The following is a 20,590-nucleotide window of genomic DNA, read 5'->3' on the forward strand; positions in this document are numbered from 1 at the left end:
GCCTGCTTTCGACATTTCCAATCTTTTAAAAAGAAAGACGACAAGCAAATATTGATAGCTTTATAATAAGAAAACAATTTGTCAGGGTGTTTTCCCATGAATTTATATCTTTCACCCCTATCCTGTTTGTACAGGCTGCTAGAAATTGTAAGCTACAAAATTATTGGTGTGCACCAAGAAGACGAGCTATTAGAATGTTTATCTCCTGCAACGAGTAGAACGTTTCGAATAGAGGTAACTGCCCTGCTCTTGGCTCCAGGGAGAGTTCTGAGTCCTTGGTGGGTGGGGCAGCTGTCAGCCGCTTGCTGATTGTCTTACTGTGGTAAATCCTACATACCGTACTCAGTACCACTTTAAATGCACATTTCAATGGCATTAGGCACATCCACACCATCTATTGCCACAATCCCCATCTTCCCCCAGTAAAACTCCATGCCTACTAACATCTCCCTCCGCCGGCCCCTGGCAACCACCATCCCACTCTCTGAATTTGACTACCCTAGGTACCTCATTTAAGTACAATCATATATAGTCTTTGTACTTATACATTAATTTTAGATATGGGCCACCAGACAAATTTATTCAGAAACTGGGTCCCTGTTGGTTTCTAGAGTTGCTGAAATTACCACAGTAACTGGAAGAAAACATTATTTGGTGTCTTAAAACCCATCATTTTCCTTAAAAAAAACTTGGATATTTTCTGGCTCTGAATTCTTACCATTCTAACAAGCCCCAAACATAGCATTTTGGCAAAAAAATAATGACCTAATCACCTCATTGCAGGAGCAGGTCAGAATTAAAGTGTTTTGTCTGCATCAGGTGCTTTACTCTGCTCCCTGTGTTTAACTGTCCCCAGGAAATACCTTTGGACCAGGTAGACATAGATAAGGAAAATGAGATGCTGATCACAGTGGCACATTTCCATAAGGAGGTGTTCGGGACGTTTGGAATCCCTTTTTTGCTGAGGATACACCAGGTGAGCTTTTACAGGTAACAGGTTGAGAACGCATGTCAAAACTTGAAACCAGGGGATTGTCAAGGGCGGGAAAAAAAGGAGACATATGTAATATTCTTTGTAATACTTTAAGCAATAAAACAATAAAAAAAAAAAAACTTGAAACCTCGCCCCCCTTTTGGATTAGCATTGCTAAATCTGGCTTCCTGCCTCGGTGGGCAGACCATGGACTTTGGTGGCGTCCCCGTGGGCCATGAACGCTGGTGCACACAGGTACGTGAGCACAGTGTCCTCCTGTGTCCGCAGGGCGAGCATTTCAGAGAAGTCATGAAGCGGATTCAGAGCCTGCTAGACATCCAGGAGAAGGAGTTTGAGAAGGTACGCGCGTGCTGGACGAGTAATCAGCGAGCAGCATGCTGGAGGCTTCCTGGGAGAGCGGCCTAGACTCTGCAGAGGCACCCCCAGTTCATGGAGGAGTTTTCATTTTTGTCTTTTAGTTTAAATTTGCCATTGTGATGATGGGCCGGCACCAATACATAAATGAAGATGAGTACGAAGTAAACTTGAAAGACTTTGAACCTCAGCCTGGTAAGAGCCCTCCCACTGCTTTCCTTCCGTGTGGGGGAGGTCCAGCCGGCCAGCGGTAAGTAGCTGGAGGCGGAGAACTCGGGGTCGAGTCCCCTGCCCATTTCCACAGCGGGGCGGCCTGGGCTTGCTGACCTCCTTTGTGATAGGAGGAACAGTAGCCTGAACCCATCGAGTCTCTTAAGGATTAAAAGGTGGCTTGCGTCACGTGGTGGCTGAAAGAACTAAGCTCCAAGGTCGAGGTGTGAAGGCTCTGTGGTCGGCAGGCTCTGGCAGAGCTGCCCGTAGAAGCCGCCGAGGCAGGCAGGCAGGGTGTGGGCGCGTTTGGCTCAAGCCCCAGCCTCACTGTGAACCCACACTTGCTTGTGTGGCCACCCCAGGTATAGGGGTCCTGGTACTTGTTCTGTGGTCTCATCGCCCCTCTTTCCCCACCAGGTAACATCTTTCCCCACCAGGTAACATGTCTCACCCGCGGCCGTGGCTAGGGCTCGACCACTTCAACAAAGCCCCAAAGAGAATTAAAATCCATAACTGACTTCCTCACCCGTGCGTGCAAGGCGAGGACCGCGTGTGGGTGTGCCCCTTTAACAGCGAGGACTCTGGCACACGTGCACTCTAGCGAGTCTTCCGAGGAGGATTTGCTGCTGGTGTTCATTTTATTTTGTTGAGGCTGTTCAGTTTGGCTTCTCTGTATCTATTGACTGCCCTTTTTGAGCAAAATGAAGGTGTTTTTATAAAGCTTGGATGCCAATGAGAGTTATTTTATGGTAACCACATGCAAGGCAACTGTCAGCATTCGGGGAGAAGAGGTTAGAGGGACGCGTGGCGCTGGCAGGAGGTCTCTAGTCTGTCTAGTTGGCAGAAGCTGCCTGGCTGCCTGCTGGGGGTCCCGGCCTCCACCCGCAGCCAGGAAGTTGTATGTTTAGGCTCGTCTGACGTATTTCCTTCAGTTATATTTCAATGGCCTTTTGTGCATCTGTAAAGGCAAAACAGAGAAACTCACAAGCTAATAAATAGCACTCTTTCCTTCACTGCGTGTCCTGTCGCCCCTTCCTCAGTCCTCTCCCAGCCGCCTGGGTCTTTCCATAAACTGTCTCACTTCCGTCAGCCACTGCTGCTCTGCAGCCCATTGCAGAGTGGGGGCACGGAGTAGTCTGACAGCCGTCCTGGGGTCTTTTATTAAATGGAAAGCACTGTTAGTTACAATTAAGGTTTATAAGCTGCCTGTGGGCAGACTGATCTCACGTTCATACGAGCAGGTGAAAGATTATACATAGAATTTCCTTAAAACACAACAGATGAACAAGAGAGCCTTTTAGCAAAGAGGGCATGCTCATTAGTGGTAGTAAGCTGTTGACTTTGTATAAAAGTTAAAAGAAAAAAAAAACAGGAAAAATGAAATTGTATATTTAATGAATGAACATGTACAATTTACTGCTGGGAGGAGGTGACTTTTTTGTTGGGTGAATCTACAGGTGACTCACTGATGTTGATATTCATTGTGTGTAGTTTATTTCAGTCCCGACCTTTTATTTTGGAGCTAAATGCCAGCTGCGTGTCTAGTTTTGAGTGCAGTAAAATAGAATCAGCAGATCACAGTTTTTTTTCATTCTTTTCCAGTATTTTTTGTTTGTTTCTGTAGCAGCGGTGTACACCAACTCTTCCTGTATATTGCCTTTTTGCTGGAAAATGTTGTATGTTGAATAAAATTTTCTATAAAAATGATAATTCAGTGAGTGATGTGGAAGTTGAGGAAGATTTCTGGCCTCCCCAAAAAGGGGCTTGGAAAACCTTTTTATTTATAACAAGGTTTTACCGAGCTGTCTCACCCCCACTGCCCCGACCCCCAAATTTCAGTATTGCTGATGTATAGTTCTGCCTTCTTTTTTTTTTTTTTTTTTGCCTTTTACTAGTTTCATTTAAGCTTAAGGAATAAGAGGTTTTCCAGGTGAGCACCATGTACAAATAAGAGGGCTGGAAATATTGAAATGGTGGAACAGGCCGCTGGCATTTGAGCGGCCGTGGCCTGCCTCAGTGGCCTCGCATCCCACCCCAGTGCACTGTTCCTGGTCCCCAGGAGGTCTGTGCCCCGCGATCCCTTTCCAGATTCCACGGGGACGCGTGCTTTCACACCCCGCGCTGCCCTGGGCCGGTGTGGGGATCGCACCGCCCCTCCGTCCAAAGAACATGTTGATTTTTGTGTTTTGGGTTCTGGCTAAGGGTAGATTATATAGTCTTAGGTCACAGACAGAATTCTCCCTGAAGTTATTAAATGAATCTTTTTGCAAAAAACACTTTGCAATGTGGGCGTTTCCTTTGCCATCTACTCCCAGTTTATGGCATCAAGAGTCTTTGGGGATAGGGATGGAGACACTGCGTTTCAGGTAGCTGGCTCTGACCCCCGAGGTCGTCCCATCCTCTGTCCTCTCCCTCTAAGATGTTGCTGTGTCGTGATGGTGCACCAAGTCCTAGAACGCTGGGGCCCTGGCACCCACGGTGTGAGGGGAAGGCCCACCGCGCGTGCACCCAGGGGCAGTGTGCTGGAAGAAGCTCACATTAAATTAAAAGCACACTAGGTGAGGACAGGGCTTGCCGTCGCCATCCCTTTAACAGCAGTTCCCAGAGCACCTCCCAGTGTCCCTGCCCGTCCAGGGTGGGACTGCCTTTGAAATGATTGCTGGCTTTCTCTAAGAGCTTCAAGTTGGCTGCATTGGAAGTGAGGCACGTATCTGCAGTCGTGTCTGCAAGTGGCCTTACCTACTAACAAATCCGCTTTAACCCGGAGTCTGCCGTGTTGGGAGGTATGACTTTGGTGCGTAACGCAGCGTGAAGGAGAAACAGCTGCAGAGGTGACCCGGGGCCAGAGTTCTGTGGCTGCAGTGAGAACAGGCTGTGTCCAGAACCATCGCTCCTTGAGCAAGGCCTTCCCGGGGCTCTGCCTCGCTTTGCGGCCCGTGTGGTGGTTGGGGTGGTGTGAGGGTGGGGGTTTCTCGTTTGGAGCTGCTGTGCAGTTGAATGCGCGATACGCTTTGGGCTCTGCGGGTTGCTGGTCATGGGACACAGCTCTGCGCTGCAGCCTGAACACAGCCACAGACCACCCTGCAGTGAGGTGAGGCCGAGCCTGGTGCACTTCATGTACAAAAGGTCAGGTAAAAGTCCAAGTTCGCCGGCCCCGGGACTAAGCGGGAAAGGAGCTCCTGGGGGGGATTCCTGGCTGGCTGCAGTGTTTGGTGGTAGGATGGCCCCTGGGGTGGAAGTGCATCGGAATGGAGGCCGCCTTGGCCCTCACTGAACACATTCACGGGTGCTGTCACGTTAGAGCCACGCTCCACACGCCTGTGGGTCACTGAGCAGTGTTTGCGGCCATCGGCAGCTGTGCTGTGACCTGGCTCTCCAGCGTCCTCTGCCACAGCGACTTCACGTGCCTGCCTGTGCAGCAGCCACAGCCACATGTGGCCAGAATGGCCGAGGGTGTGAACTGCAGGTTGCCACGTGGCTGGTGCCTGCCGTGCTGTGCAAAGCCACTAGTCAGATGTGCCCCTTTGTGGTCTGCTGCCCGATGAGCTGGAGTTAAATGTGAGATGGAGCACGGGGGCTCTGGTGTTCCTGACCTTCGGGGGTGACCAGGAGCTGCATGGGACAGATAGGGACCGAGTCCCCCGGTTCCCAATCCCGGCCACGGGCGCGGTGGGGGTGACAGCTTGTGCTGGTCTTTCCCCTTGCCCACTAGTGAGGAGTGGGCACCCACAGCCCTTCCGGACTCCTTTCTGTGAAGTCGGCATTGGGGTAGGGGTGGCAGGTTCAGGGTCAGCTATGTTCACTCCTTGCAGGCATGCGGGTGCGGGAGGGGCGTAACAGTCTGTACAACCATCCCCTTCCCCCCACACCCCCTCCATCCTGCTTCCTCACCTCTGTCCACACAGCCTGGGCGTGGCTCGAGGTGATGGCCACTGGGAATGGCAGGCGGTATCCCCGGCTGTGAGAGACTCACTGATGGCAGAGCTGGGTTGGGAGGCCAGCGTCACACCCTCCTCTGTGCTCCCATGATAAGGAAGGTGGGGACGTGTCCTGTCTTGACTCTAGCCACAAGTCAGCAGTCCTCAAACAACCCGCCACTGAGCACGCCCCGTCTTGGTTCCCAGCGAGGCATGTGGGCAGCCCAGAGTGACAGGACACGGGCTTGGAGGCTGACCACCTACCTGGGCTCTCGGTGGCTAAGTACAGAGCTGGCTTTGAAACAACCTCACTGCCGCATGCCACCCCGCCCCCAGGTGCCCCAGGGCAGGGCACTGTCTCCCTCTGAGCTCTGGGCCCTGCCGGACACGCTGTCCCGGCCACACTGCTGGCAGCTCCCAGCTGGTGCAGAAACAAACCCTGAGCATGGAAAGGCCAAGTCAGCCTTTAGGGAAAGCTGGGCCCAGGGAGACAGTGAGGTCCTGGGGCAGGAGAACCAAGGCCGCCCTGGGACCAGGCTCGGACACTAGGCCACTGAGAAGTGGAAATGATGCTATGGGCCCAGGTGCCCAAGGCAGCGAGTAGGATTGCCCAAGGAGGGGGGAGGGCTGGGCCGAGGGGACAGACGTGCTTCAGTCTGACGCTTGCTGAATGTGCATCCTGTGCACCTGAGTTTTCAAAGAAGCTGAAAAGTCTGGATTTTCAGTGCGAATTTCCCAATGTTAAAAGTTGACAATATTTTCTTAACGTTGGGCCGTCTAATCAGACAGCCTGGGGATTGGTCCAAGGCTCTCGCAAGGGTGCTGCCCGGGCCGGGCAGGGCCTTGTTGAGGTGCATGGAGTCTGAGCCAGGTGAGTGAAGGAGGGCCCGGGACACCAGCCCCACAGCGGGCAGTGTGCTCATGCGCCGCAGTGGCCCTGCGTCTGCTACGGACGTCGCTGTCATGGGACTACCTGTGGAACTGTCAAAACCGGCAAGTCGCCTGGCCAGCGTAGGATGAGACACCGGCCTGCGGCCAAGCTCCTCGGATGAATCGGCTCCGGCCGTAGGCAGAGCCAGGCCTGCCCTGTGACCAGCCCGCAAAGCCTGGCCCCGCTGCAGGGGCCTGGGCTTTGTCTCAGCCGGGGGTTGGCCAAGTCCCAGCTCAAGACTTCCTCCTCCAGATGGTGATGGCCGCTGGGCCAGTTCTGCCTCCGTGACCCGCCCTTCCCTCTGTGATGACGCTCGCCCTGTTTGAGATCGCATGGTCTCGCCTTGAAACATGGGACCAGTTGGGCCCCACGTGTAGACCCGAGGCCTTCCTGTCGCCCTGGGTCCATTTGGCGCCACTCTGTTCGGATTTATTATAAATGAGGGATTGGTTCCCAGGAACTGGGGGTCTAGTTTGTCAGATGCTTCACCTCTGTAATCCTAAAATCTCACTGAAATGGGTCTCTGGCCCAGCCGGTGTGGTTCCGTGGTTGAGCATTGACCTATGAACCAGGTCACAATTGGGTTCCCAGTCAGGGCACGTGCCTGGGTTGCGGGCTCGATCCTCAGGGGTGTGCAGGAGGCAGCTGACCAATGATTCTCATGTTTCTGTCTTTCCCTTCCTCTCTGAAATCAATAAAAATATATTTAAAAAAGACAAAATGGGTCTCTGTTTGGATGTGGACATTGGGACTCTCAGTCCCACAGCTAGTGCCTCCTCGGAAGTCCGTGCTCCCCTGGCTTCCCGGGGCATCTGGGGGTGCAGGAGATGGCAGTGGGGCAGCTGCAGGGCTGACATTCAGATCTGGAGAAATCTGTCACCCTTCCTTCCCCTGGCTGGTGCAACCCTGGACCTGCCAGCGCTGTCACAGCAGCTGTGGCCAGAGCAGCTCTCACCTGACTGGTTGGCTTCCAGGAATGTCTGCCAAGAGGCCACCGTGATGCTTCAGTGCCTCCACGACTCAGCTCTGCGCAGGCACACGCTCGCACACATGCACACACACGCACACCTTCCTGCCGCCGTACCTTTTCTCGCTGCTGCACTGCATTCATCTTGGGTGGACGGGCCGTGTTTCCAGCTGCTGGTCCAGTTCCTGGATCGGGACCAGCCACCTCCGCCCTGGCATCATGTGCCCAGGATGGGGGAGCATTACAGCCGACCTCCTGCCACACCTCAGTGGATGAAATGAACTTCACAGGCCCTTCTGCCCCCTAATCCCTTCACTTCCTTCTCTCTGAAATTCATTTATATTGGAAAGATGGGATCATATATGTTTGGATTTTGCCAAGTGAAATGGCCCTCAGTTGTGCCCTGGGTTTTCCGTTAGCGCATGCCCGCCCCTGACCTCATCCCCAGCAGGCTCATTTACCCACAAGCACCCTCTAAGCCAGCGAGGGCCTTTCAACATCTAAGTTTTCTCCACGTTCCCGCAGTCACCGTGACGTGCAGGATGGCTACTGTGCTGTGGCCATGAAGGAACTTCGAGAATTAAACCTCTGCTGGGGTGGGGTGGGGGTGAGGTGGGGACAGATTTGGGCGGATTTCCTTCCTTCCCAGCTCCCATGAGCCTGCCTGCCCCTGGGGAAGTGGCAGGGGCCCGAGAATAAGTGATGGCGCTGCTGGGCCCAACAGAAGGAATGGGTGAGGGGGCCGGGCAGGGCAGTCCAGGGCAGCACAGGGAGGCGTCGGGATGTGTGGTGGCTGGGCAGTAGCACAGAGGTGAGGAGAGGCAGAGGCACTCAAGTGACCCCGTTAAAATGTCAGCTTCAGTCCTGAGCCTGGAAGGTTCTAGGCAGGCGTCTGGCATAATCAGAGCTGAAGTTACTAATTCTCACCCGTTAATTGAACTTCTGTGTGCCAGTCACTGGTTGCTGATGAGGACCGGAGGGCGTAGGCAAGATTTGGGGCAGAGAGGCCGGGCAGAAAAGGGGCTGGTGCCTCCCTTATGGAAGAGCAGGGTGGGGTATCAAGGAGGGAAAGAAATTATTGTGGGCAACAAGGACAGGGCAGGGTGCTGCTGAGGGGATGGGATCAGAGGAGGCACTGCAGGGACGTGGTCATGCCATCCACAGCGCCCAGGGCCACATGAGGAGGTGGGAAGAGTCATCTTGAGACCTACTGACAGGAGATGTGGACTAGAGGACTTAGAAGCTAAAACTGATCGATGGATGGGTTGTGGTGTTTCAGAGGTCAGGAGAGGGTGGACCATGCGAAGGGAGGGCCAGGCATCCTTCCTTCACCCGGTGCTCACAGCCCGTGCTGTGTGCAGGCGCCGGTCTGAGCGCCCACCTGACCTTCCTTGGGGACGGGAGGGCAGGAGAAGGGCGGGTGCAGCGGTTCTCAACCTGTGAGTCGCGACCCCTTTGGTGGTGGAACAACCCTTTCCCTGGGGTCGCCTAAGACCATCCTGCATATCAGATATTTACATTACGATTCATAACAGTAGCAACATTACAGTTATGAAGTAGCAACGAAAATAATTTTATGGTTGGGTCACAACATGAGGAACTGTATTTAAAGGGCCAGAAGGCTGAGAACCACTGGGCGGGTGGGCACGGCCTCAGTCCATTCACAGCCCCGGGCAGGAGCGGGTGAGGGGACCCCAGTAGCACAGACACGGGCAGGTAAAGGTCACTTATTAGACATTTATTTCGTGGAGGTTCACAGGCGATGGTAGCGGAAGAGTTCCCGCCGGCACACGGGACACGTGTGACTCACGTCCATTAAACTGTCCACGCAGAAGGGGAAGAGACAGCAGCCCAGGACACACCTGCAGCATCGGGAGCAGTGGGCCATGGGCCAGGGGCCAGGCTGGGTGCGCCCCGCCAAGCCTGCACCCCCCATGCTTGGCCCTGCCCTGCCTCCTCTGCCCGGCCAGCCCTCCCCAGCCAGCAGACCCTCCCCCGCCGATGGCCGGGGTGCCTACTCACCCAAACATGAAGAGGCCTGTACACAGCAACCAGGTGAGGATCCCCGGGATCGGGGTGGTCACCGTGATGACGTAGTTCCCGCAGTACGGACACAGGTAGCTTATGGGCACGGGAGTCGCCAACATAGGCACACCGCTGAACACAGCTTGGGGGCGGGAAGGGGCGGGTCAGACCTCACACCCCTCTCCTCAGCGTCCACCACTGGGTGGACCCTCGCATGGCCTGTGCCCTCTGCAGGTTCTCGTGCTCCCCGAGCAGCCCAGACCGTCCACAGGGGCCCCAAGCCCCCAGCAGTCCCCTTCCCTCCAACCACCAGCCTCAGGGCTCAGGGGCCTCCTCAGTCCAGACACCCTGCCTCTCTGACCGGGGACCCAGGGAGCTGGGAGCCTTTCTGGGTTTAAACTGGATTCAACATCAATCCAGTGTGTTCCCAGGGCATCCCGCCCACGCAGTCCCTCTCTGGCTTTGGTTTAATTCGGCCAGAGCTGCTTGCTAGCCCTGCCGTCAGAAAGCTCCCACCGACAGGGGAAAGCAGTTGCATTGCAAACACACACACACACACACATACACACACACACACACACACACCCGCCAACACAACAGAAAACCCAAAAGCCTTCTTCTTGTCTCTTCCTCTTGCATTTGTACACAGGGACCAAAAAGTGTGCGCAGCCCTCGTAAACCCTGCTGCCCGGCTGCGTCTCCTGTCAGGAGCCTGGTCCCAGGGCCTCTGGTGTCTGACCCAGGGCGCAGGGCCTGGTCTGGTGGACTGTTCAGAGCCATGAGGACTTGGGTTTTTCTGGGGCCCAGGGGGCGGGGGTGCTGGGTTTGGACCCCTGAAGCCTGATGTAGCCACCCTGTTTGGCAGAGAACTCGGGAAAGAACTGGGTGGAAGGGGTGACCCACGGGCTCTATGGTCTTGACAACAGTGAGGATTCCGCCTTCGCTCTGGCCCCCGGGAATTCACAACCGAATCCAGCAGCTCTCGGCCTTCCCAGTGTTCCCAAATTCCCCGGCAATGTTTAACAATCCCCAAGCCCAGGCCCCACCTGGGGGTTTGCACCCCCTCACCTGTGGTTGGGGTAGTGCCTTGGCAGAGTAGATACAGGATTCTACTTCACACGCATTTCCTGAGCACCTACTGTGTACCAGACCTCCCCTCTCCCCGCACTGGAGATTTTGCATTGGAGAGAAACGCCCATGGCTTTGGGCAAAGTGGCCACTGGTGGCTGAGGGGGCACGGAAGGAGGGCTTCCCAGAGGAGGCGCTGGGGGGCAGAGTCTTGGGGAATGGCCAGGGCAAGGAGAGGAGGCAGGAGCACTCACCTGTGTGAATAACCCGGGGGCCTTGGAAGTACGATTGAGGAGGCATATGAGGTGGAGGAGGTGTTCTAGGAGGAGGAGGAGAAGATGGCAGTGGTGATGGCTCTTTGGGAGAGAGAAAGGAAAACACACTTAGATATGAAGGCCCACTATGTGCCAGGCACTGAGCTAAAAACTTGGTCAGCCTGAGGGAGATACCCATTTTACCGGACAGAAAGCTGAGGCTAGATGAATGAATCAAGTTGGTTGTATCACTAATAGATGGAGGAGCTGAAAGGTGAACCCAGGCATTTCAGACTCCAGTGTGCCCTCATTGTCCTAGGAGGTAAGACCTCCCTAGAGACAGTGCCAGGGAGCTGAGGATGGGGAACTGCACAGGCCCTATAATTCCTTTCTTTTTAATCCTCACCTGAGGATATTTTTCCATTGATGTTTAGAGAGAGTAGAAGGGAAGGGGAGAGACAGAAACATGGGTATGAAAGAGACACAGCGATTGGCTGCCTTCTACATGCGCCCCGACGGGGGCCGGGCATCGAGCCTGCAACCAAGGTATGTGCCCTTGACCAGAATCAAACCCGCCACCCTTCAGTCAGTGGGTCGATGCTCTAACCACTGAGAAACTGGCTAGGGCACTTTTTTTTTTTTTTTAAATCTTATCTGAAGCATTTGTTATGTGTCAATCTCTGTACTAAATACTTTACACCTCTCACTCCACTCATTCTTGCCAAAACACCAGGGAGGTAGCTGTGTGGTGCCTGAAAATTTTTCCAATTTTGCAGATGTGGAGACTAGGCTCAGAGAGGTTAACATGCCTGAGGTCCCCGATAAATAAGTACCAGAGTCAAGGACGGAACTTAAGAAGCCTCCAGAGCACATGCTACTCCGGGCCGCGCCCTGGCCTCTGGACAGGACGGCTCCAGAAGCGGCGACATTGCCCCTGCTCCTTCTGGGAGAGGCTTTTTGGGTCTCCTCCATTCTTCCCACCGTGGGTCCCTCCTGCCCTGAAAGGGGCGTCTCGAAGTGCGGACACCCAGCTCTGTCCCTCGGCTCCCCCAGCAGTCAGCTCGTGGCCAGCCCTGGGGACCAGCATGCAGGTGGAGGGCTATTTGGGCAAGAAATTCTGGGACCCTGGGTCCCCAGAGTGTCTGAGGGGGGCGGCAATGGGAGCCCTATAATTTTAATGACAATGTGCGTGATGGTTGGGGATCCCCTGTGTTTCATTGGGAACCTGACCCTCCCAGGAAAGGAGCTTCATGATTTGGGGGGAGGAGGGGACCCTGGGTTTCCTCTCCAATGCCTTTACCCAGAGTAGGAGCAAGAAAACAGTTCCCGACGAGAAACCAAGATGGCAGCATAGGTAAACACCGGAGATTGCTGCCTCGCACAACCACTTCAAAAATACAACTAGCCGTAACCAGTTTGGCTCAGTGGATAGAGCGTCGGCCTGCGGACTGAATGGTCCAAGGTTCGATTCCGGTCAAGGGCATGTACCTTGGTTGCGGGCACATCTCCAGTAGGGGGTGTGCAGGAGGCAGCTGAATTGATGTTTCTCTCTCATCGATGTTTCTAACTCTCTATCCCTCTTCCTTCCTCTCTGTAAAAAAATCAATAAAATATATTTTAAAAAATACAACTAAAAGACTGAACAGACATCATCCAGAACCACAGGAAGGCTGGCTGAGTGGAAATTCTACAACTAGAAGGAAAGAGAAAAGCATACAGAGACTCAGAGGAGGTGCGGTGCAGAAGTAAAATACAAAGGTGCGGAGGTACATGCGGAGCGGGGTGGCAGCTGAGGACACGATTGTCTTTTTCAATCGGGAGGGAGTCTCAGGGCGAGTCTCTGGGGACCCATACTCATACAGGAGAAACGGGACTGTCTGGCATCAGTCGGAACTCGAGGGCAGCTTTCTCTCGGAGGCACTTGCAGCGATTGCCGGGGCCTCTGAGGACAGGACTGAGAGCAGCCATACCACTCGCTCCGCCCGCCCTGTTGATCCCCTGGGACCCCGCCCCGCCCAAGCTGTGCATGGAGGCTTTTGCATACCAAAGGCCCGGCCCTTTGTAATCTGAAAATTACTTAACAAACTGCAGCTGCCCCAAGGCCCCAGGGCAACTTGCATTTCTTTATAGCTGGCTTCTGCTGGGTAGCCTCAGGCAGAGGCTAGATTAGCACCTCCTTAGATCCAAGAGCCAGTGTACCCAGTGGTCAGAGTGGGACCATCCAATTACAACTCAGATCCATAAGGGACACACTCAGGAGGCAGACTCAGTGAGCACCAATCCCCACTGAAGCAAGTCTTGCCCCATAAGGGTGTCTTCAGCACAGAAGTTCTCCCACCGTAGATACAGCTGATTCTCACAGCCAATTGGCCTGGAGGTCAAATCCTCCCAGTGTTACCTACAACAATCAAGGCTTAACTACAACAAGACTGTGCACAAAGCCCACAAGGGGGTGCACCAAGAGTGTCTACCTCAGGTAATTGGGGAGGCTGAGCCACTGGGCCCTATAGGACACTGAGCACAGAAAGCTACTCTATCGACACAGCGAAGCATAAAAAATGTGGAGACAAAGAAACAGGACACAAATGACAGAAATGGAGGAAAGCAAACTACTGGATATAGAGTTCAAAACCACACTTTTAAGGTTTTTCAAGAATTTTCTAGAAACCGCCAATAAACTCAATGAGACCCTCAAGAAATCTAGTGAGACCCTCGATGTTGTGATAAAGAACCAACTAGAAATTAAGCATACACTGACTGAAATAAAGAATATTACACAGACTCCCAACAGCAGACCAGAGGATCCCAAGAATCAAGTCAAAGACTTGAAATACGAAGAAGCAAAAAACACCCAACCAGAAAAGCAAAATGAAAAAAGAATCCAAAAATACGAAGATAGTGTAAGGAGACTCTGGGACAACTTCAAGCTTACCAACATCCGAATTATAGGGGTGCCAGAAGAAGAGAGAGAGCAAGATATTGAAAACCTATTTGAAGAAATAATGACAGAAAACTTCCCCTACCTGGTGAAAGAAATAGACTTACAAGTCCAGGAAGCGCAGAGAACCCCAAAGAAAAGGAATTCAAAGAGGACCACACCAAGACACATCATAATTAAAATGCCAAGAGCAAAAGACAAAGAGAGAATCTTAAAAGCAGCAAGAGAAAGAAACTCAGTTATCTACAAGGGAGTACCCATACGACTGTCAGCTGATTTCTCAACAGAAACTTTGCAGGCCAGAAGGGAGTGGCAAGAAATATTCAAAGTGATGAATGCGAAGAACCTACAACCAAGATTACTTTATCCAGCAAAGCTACCATTCAGAAGTGAAGGTCAGATAAAGAGCTTCACAGATAAGGAAAAGCTAAAGGAGTTCATTACCACCAAACCAGTATTATATGAAATGCTGAAAGGTATCCTTTAAAAAGAGGAAGAAGAAGAAAATCAACAAGTGAATCTAAAAATCAAGTGAATAAATAATCTGATGAACATAATAAACTGGTGATTATAATAGAATCAGGGGCATAGAAAGGGAATGGACTGACTATTCTTGGGTGGAAAGGGGTGTGCGGGATGTGGGAAGAGACTGGACAAAAATCGTGCACCTATGGATGAGGACAGTGGGTGGGGAGTGAGGGCGGAGGGTGGGGTGGGAACTGGGTGGAGGGGAGTTATGGGGGGGAAAAAGAGGAACAAATGTAATAATCTGAACAATAAAGATTTAATTAAAATTAAAAAAAGAAAACAGTTCCCCCCACTTCCTGCCACACAGTCTAGAGACCAGCGGTTCTCAACCTGTGGGTCGAGACCCCTTTGGCAGTCGAACGACCCTTTCACAGGGGTCGCCTAAGACCATCCTGCATATCAGATATTTACATTACGATTCATAACAGCAGCAACATTACAGTTATGAAGTAGCAACGAAAGTGATTTTATGGTTGGGTCACAACATGAGGAACTGTATTTAAAGGGCCAGAAGGCTGAGAACCACTGGGCGGGTGGGCACTGCCTCAGTCCCTTCACAGCCCTGGGCAGGAGCGGGTGGGGGGACCCAGTAGCACAGACACGGGCAGGTAAAGGTCACTTATTAGACATTTATTTCGTGGAGGTTCACAGGCGATGGTAGCGGAAGAGTTCCCGCCGGCACACGGGACACGTGTGACTCACGTCCATTAAACTGTCCACGCAGAAGGGGAAGAGACAGCAGCCCAGGACACACCTGCAGCCTCGGGAGCAGTGGGCCGTGGGCCAGGGGCCAGGCTGGGTGCGCCCCGCCAAGCCTGCACCCCCCATGCTTGGCCCTGCCCTGCCTCCTCTGCCCGGCCAGCCCTCCCCAGCCAGCAGACCCTCCCCCGCCGATGGCCGGGGTGCCTACTCACCCAAACATGAAGAGGCCTGTACACAGCAACCAGGTGAGGATCCCCGGGATCGGGGTGGTCACCGTGATGACGTAGTTCCCGCAGTACGGACACAGGTAGCTTATGGGCACGGGAGTCGCCAACATAGGCACACCGCTGAACACAGCTTGGGGGCGGGAAGGGGCGGGTCAGACCTCACACCCCTCTCCTCAGCGTCCACCACTGGGTGGACCCTCGCATGGCCTGTGCCCTCTGCAGGTTCTCGTGCTCCCCGAGCAGCCCAGACCGTCCACAGGGGCCCCAAGCCCCCAGCAGTCCCCTTCCCTCCAACCACCAGCCTCAGGGCTCAGGGGCCTCCTCAGTCCAGACACCCTACCTCTCTGACCGGGGACCCAGGGAGCTGGGAGCCTTTCTGGGTTTAAACTGGATTCAACATCAATCCAGTGTGTTCCCAGGGCATCCCACCCACGAAGTCCCTCTCGGGCTTTGGTTTAATTCGGCCAGAGCTGCTTGCTAGCCCTGCCGTCAGAAAGCTCCCACCGACATGGGAAAGCAGTTGCATTGCAAACACACACACACACACACACACACACACACCCGCCAACACAACAGAAAACCCAAAAGCCTTCTTCTTGTCTCTTCCTCTTGCATTTGTACACAGGGACCAAAAAGTGTGCGCAGCCCTCGTAAACCCTGCAGCCCGGTGGGCAGTGAAGGCAGCGGTGCCGGCTGCGTCTCCTGTCAGGAGCCTGGTCCCAGGGCCTCTGGTGTCTGACCCAGGGCGCAGGGCCTGGTCTGGTGGACTGTTCAGAGGCATGAGGACTTGGGTTTTTCTGGGGCCCAGGGGGCGGGGGTGCTGGGTTTGGACCCCTGAAGCCTGATGTAGCCACCCTGTTTGGCAGAGAACTCGGGAAAGAACTGGCTGGAAGGGTGACCCACGGGCTCTATGGTCTTGACAACAGTGAGGATTCTGCCTTCGCTTTGGCCACTGGGAATTCACAACCGAATCCAGCAGCTCTCAGCCTTCCCAGTGTTCCCCAATTCCCCGGCAAGTGTTTAACAATCCCCAAGCCCAGGCCCCTCCTGGGGGTCGGCACCCCCTCACCTGTGGTTGGGGTAGGGCCTTGGCAGAGTAGATACAGGATTCTACTTCACACGCATTTCCTGAGCACCTACTGTGTACCAGACCTCCCCTCTGCCCGCACTGGAGATTTGGGCAAAGTGGCCACTGGCGGCTGAGCGGGCAGGGAAGGAGGGCTTCCCAGAGGAGGCGCTGGGGAGCAGAGTCTTGGGGAATGGCCAGGGCAAGGAGAGGAGGCAGGAGCACTCACCTGTGTGAATAACCCGGGGGCCTTGGAAGTACGATTGAGGAGGCATATGAGGTGGGGGAGGTGATCTAGGAGGTGGTCGGTAAGGAGGAGGAGAAGGAGGAGGAGAAGATGGCAGCGGTGATGGCTCTTTGGGAGAGAGGAAGGAAAACACACTTAGATATGAAGGCCCACTATGTGCCAGGCACTGAGCTAAAAACTTGGTCAGCCTGAGGGAGATACCCATTTTACCGGACAGAAAGCTGAGGCTAGAGCAGCTGTGGGCAAACTACGGCCCTTGGGCCGGATCCAGCTCGTTTGAAATGAATAAAACTAAAAAAAAAAAAAAGACCGTACCCTTTTATGTAATGATGTTTACTTTGAATTTATATTAGTTCACACAAACACTCCATCCATGCTTTTGTTCCGGCCCTCCGGTCCAGTTTAAGAACCCATTGTGGCCCTCGAGTCAAAAAGTTTGCCCACCCCTGGGCTAGAGGAATGAATCAAGTTGTATCACTAATAGATGGAGGAGCTGAAAGGTGAACCCAGGCATTTCAGACTCCAGTGTGCCCTCATTGTCCTAGGAGGTAAGACCTCCCTAGAGGCAGTGCCAGGGAGCTGAGGGTGGGGAACTGCACAGGGCCCTATAATTCCTTTCTTTTTAATCCTCACCTGAGGATATTTTTCCATTGATGTTTAGAGAGAGTAGAAGGGAGGGGGAGAGACAGAAACATGGGTATGAAAGAGACACAGCGATTGGCTGCCTTCTACATGCGCCCCGACGGGGGCCGGGCATCGAGCCTGCAACCAAGGTATGTGCCCTTGACCAGAATCAAACCCGCCACTCTTCAGTCAGTGTGTCGATGCTCTAACCACTGAGAAACTGGCTAGGGCACCTTTTTTTTTTTTTTTAAATCTTATCTGAAGCATTTGTTATGTGTCAATCTCTGTACTAAACACTTTACACCCCTCCACTTATTCTTGCCAAAACACCAGGGAGGTAGCTGTGTGGTGCCTGAAAATTTTTCCAGTTTTGCAGATGTGGAGACTAGGCTCAGAGAGGTTAACATGCCTGAGGCCCCCGGTAAATAAGTACCAGAGTCAAGGACGGAACTTAAGAAGCCTCCAGAGCACATGCTACTCCGGGCCGCGCCCTGGCCTCTGGACAGGACGGCTCCAGAAGCGGCGACATTGCCCCTGCTCCTTCTGGGAGAGGCTTTTTGGGGTCTCCTCCATTCTTCCCACCGTGGGTCCCTCCTGCCCTGAAAGGGGCCTCTGGAAGTGCGGACACCCAGCTCTGTCCCTCGGCACCCCCAGCAGTCAGCTCTTGGCCAGCCCTCGGGACCAGCACGCAGGTGGAGGGCTGTTTGGGCAAGAAATTCTGGGACCCTGGGTCCAAGTGCTTTGCACGGGAACCTGACCCTCCCAGGAAAGGAGCTTCATGATTTGGGGGGAAGAGGGGACCCTGGGTTTCCCCTCCAATGCCTTTACCCAGAGTAGGAGCAAGAAAACAGTTTCTCCGCACTTCCTGCCACACAGTCTAGAGCAGGGGTGGGCAAACTTTTTGACTCGAGGGCCACAATGGGTTCTTAAACTGGACCGGAGGGCCGGAACAAAAGCATGGATGGAGTGTTTGTGTGAACTAATATAAATTCAAAGTAAACATCATTACATAAAAGGGTACGGTTTTTTTTTTTTTAGTTTTATTCATTTCAAACAGGCCGGATCCGGCCCGAGGGCCGTAGTTTGCCCACAGCTGGTCTAGACTCTCAGGGACAGGAAAAGGGTTCATACTCATCCGCTGACTCCAGCAGTTCCACTTCATTTTTGTACCCATTTTACAGATGACAAAACTGAAGGTCAGAAATTCAGTACCTGGTCCAGGGCTGCCAACTAGAAACTCCCAATCTCCACTGAGTTAGCACCTGCCCATTCCTACCTCATCTCTTAATCCTCTCAGCCAGTTCTCATATGAGATTCAAAGGGATTCTGTGACTTACCCACACTCACATCAGCATGGCCAGAACCCTAACTGTAACTGTATCCCTAACCCACCCCACCCCACCCCACCCCACCCCACCCCACCCCATCTGTCCTGGTGTCTGGGCACACGCTGGCAGCTGGGAGAGGAGGCAGGCCATACCTGACTTGGGGGAGGCCTTGGCTTTGTTCTGCGACTTCTTTGTGGCACTTTAGGAGAGGGCACAGGGTGTGAAGGCCCACTGTGTCCCCCTGGGAAACACGGTCCCAGGTGGGGGAGAGCAGGACTTGGGGGGTGAGGACTGGAGTGAGCGACCAGCTCAGCAAGGGGACACATAATCTCCACTCCCCGAGCCCCGCCCTCCGCCCGTCCCTGGCCTCCCCCAGGCACTGAAGGGCACTCTCACCCATGGGAGGGTTCCATCTTGGGACCCCGGAGGCCCTTTGTTCCAGCAATGGTATCCGAGCAGGATCGGGTTCCGAGTTCTGAGCGGCCGAGCGCTTGTCCCCAGGAGCCCTCATGGCGGCCGGCGGCCCGCGGACAGGAGTGCAGGCCTCCGGGGCCCCTTGCTGGGCCTGGCTCGGGTGGAACAGCCATTGTGATGTGTGTCCTCACAATGGCCGAGGGCAGCTCCAGCCCGGCCCTGCCGGAGGGCAGCCTGCCAGGCGCCCAGCTGGGTCTCTCTGAAGATGGCCCTTCGCCGTGTCCGCCGCCCGCTGTGGGCAGAGTGCAAGCCAGCCCCTGATCACAGGCAGGGTGGGCGCCCTGATCCCGGGCCTCGCAGACGTGAATCTGCTGGGAGCTGGCGACGCTGCTCTGAGGGATCGATCCTGCGCTCAGAGATCTAGCTGTGAGGACGCTCATGTCTCTTACTTGGAAGTAGGTGTATGTACATGCACATGTGTATGTAGGTATACGCATTCAGTAAATAGGTATGCACACGGGTCTGTCTAGGTACAGATGTGTGAACACAGGTCTATGTGTCCACACATGTATATACATGTACACATATGTACACCTGTACTACAGTGTATAATGTGTGTGTGTGTGTGTGTGTGTGTGTGTGTGTATCACAACCTCAACTGCCTCTCCTGCTGGTTTAGCTGTGAGCTTGTGCAAGACCCTCACTTTCTCTGACCTCCATCCCCTGGCTGACCGTTTGTAAAATGGGGGTAATAACAGCTACCTTATAGGGGTCAGCCAGGCGCAGCGCACGAAGCCAGCATGGTCACTGTGAAGTGACCAGTGGCCTGAGTAGCCCAGGACAGATGCTCCCACCGTGTGCGCGCTGGCCCGGTGCCTTAGCTGGGGTTGGCCAGGGAGAGCGCAGGCTGGATCTGTGCGCACAGGCACACGCCTGGATAGTGTTTTCTGTGGCTGCCCATGGCGCCGCGCTGTTCTGGGGAACGTCCGGGGTAGCCTGCAGGGCTCTCAGGCTGGCAGCAACCAAGAGCTAGGGCGAGTCTCTAGCAGAGTTGCAGGTTGGGACCCGTTGACCTAGTAGTACTTTCTAGAAATCCATCCCCAAGGTAGACCAGCAAAAATGTCAAATGACCAAACACAAGGCTCTTCAAGGCAGCAGCAAAAACTAGACAAAAACTAAAAATGTCTCTATGTATAGCAACTCTTCAGCTGTGGAAAATACAGGGAGAGAGGGGAGTGAAGAAGGGAGAGAGAGATTGGAGGGAGGGGGTAGGGAGAGGAAGGAGGAAAAAAGAAAAAGGAAAATCCCCATTTATTACTATGATGTAGTTTTTCCAGGATAGAGCACTAAGAACAACAAACAAGATATATGTGTGTGTATATATATATATAACCTCCATAGATAGATATAGATAGATATAGATAGATATAGACATAGATATAGATATAGATATAGATATAGATATAGATATAGATATAGATATAGATATAGATAGTACTACTGTATGTGTAAGAAAACAGGGAGGGAGGCCTATAATTTCCAAGAAGAAATAAAGGAAGGATTAATAAAACTAAAGTGGTTGATGTTGAGGGAGACAGGAGTGAAAGCAGGCCCTCTCTAAATATACTTTGCTATATTGAGTTGACTTTGGAACTATCTCATATTTTTTCTAATTACTAAGAAAGTATGTAAAAAAGAGCAAAGCAACACTGAAACACTGAAAGCAACCCCAAACAAACAAATGTGATTACCAATATTTCTTACTGGGGCCCAGACAGTGTGGCTCAGCGGTTGAA

At 53.3% G+C, this 20,590-nt stretch overlaps 2 protein-coding genes across 2 annotated transcripts in view; one reads left to right on the forward strand and one right to left on the reverse strand.

The window, feature by feature from the left end:
* USP7 (ubiquitin specific peptidase 7) overlaps positions 1 to 2,075 on the forward strand; it is a 33,551-nt gene extending 31,476 nt beyond the window's left edge. Inside the window, exons 26-30 of the mRNA XM_023755307.1 lie at positions 135 to 234; positions 857 to 976; positions 1,262 to 1,333; positions 1,453 to 1,543; positions 1,996 to 2,075. Coding sequence (XP_023611075.1) covers positions 135 to 234; positions 857 to 976; positions 1,262 to 1,333; positions 1,453 to 1,543; positions 1,996 to 2,075 — 463 coding nt within the window. The remainder of the gene's footprint in view (positions 1 to 134; positions 235 to 856; positions 977 to 1,261; positions 1,334 to 1,452; positions 1,544 to 1,995) is intronic.
* Positions 2,076 to 9,126: 7,051 nt separating this feature from the next.
* On the reverse strand, positions 9,127 to 18,967 carry LOC102438515 (lipopolysaccharide-induced tumor necrosis factor-alpha factor homolog). The gene is made up of 6 exons (XM_023755308.1): positions 18,777 to 18,967; positions 18,533 to 18,579; positions 15,101 to 15,245; positions 10,721 to 10,785; positions 9,396 to 9,540; positions 9,127 to 9,235 (listed from the first exon to the last, which is right to left on the reverse strand). The coding sequence occupies exons 1-6, from the start codon at positions 18,965 to 18,967 to the stop codon at positions 9,127 to 9,129; spliced, it is 702 nt and encodes a 233-aa protein (XP_023611076.1).
* Between the last annotated feature and the right edge of the window lie 1,623 nt (positions 18,968 to 20,590).

Source organism: Myotis lucifugus, unplaced genomic scaffold (assembly GCF_000147115.1).
Source record: "Myotis lucifugus unplaced genomic scaffold, Myoluc2.0 scaffold_72, whole genome shotgun sequence".
NCBI lineage: Eukaryota > Metazoa > Chordata > Mammalia > Chiroptera > Vespertilionidae > Myotis > Myotis lucifugus.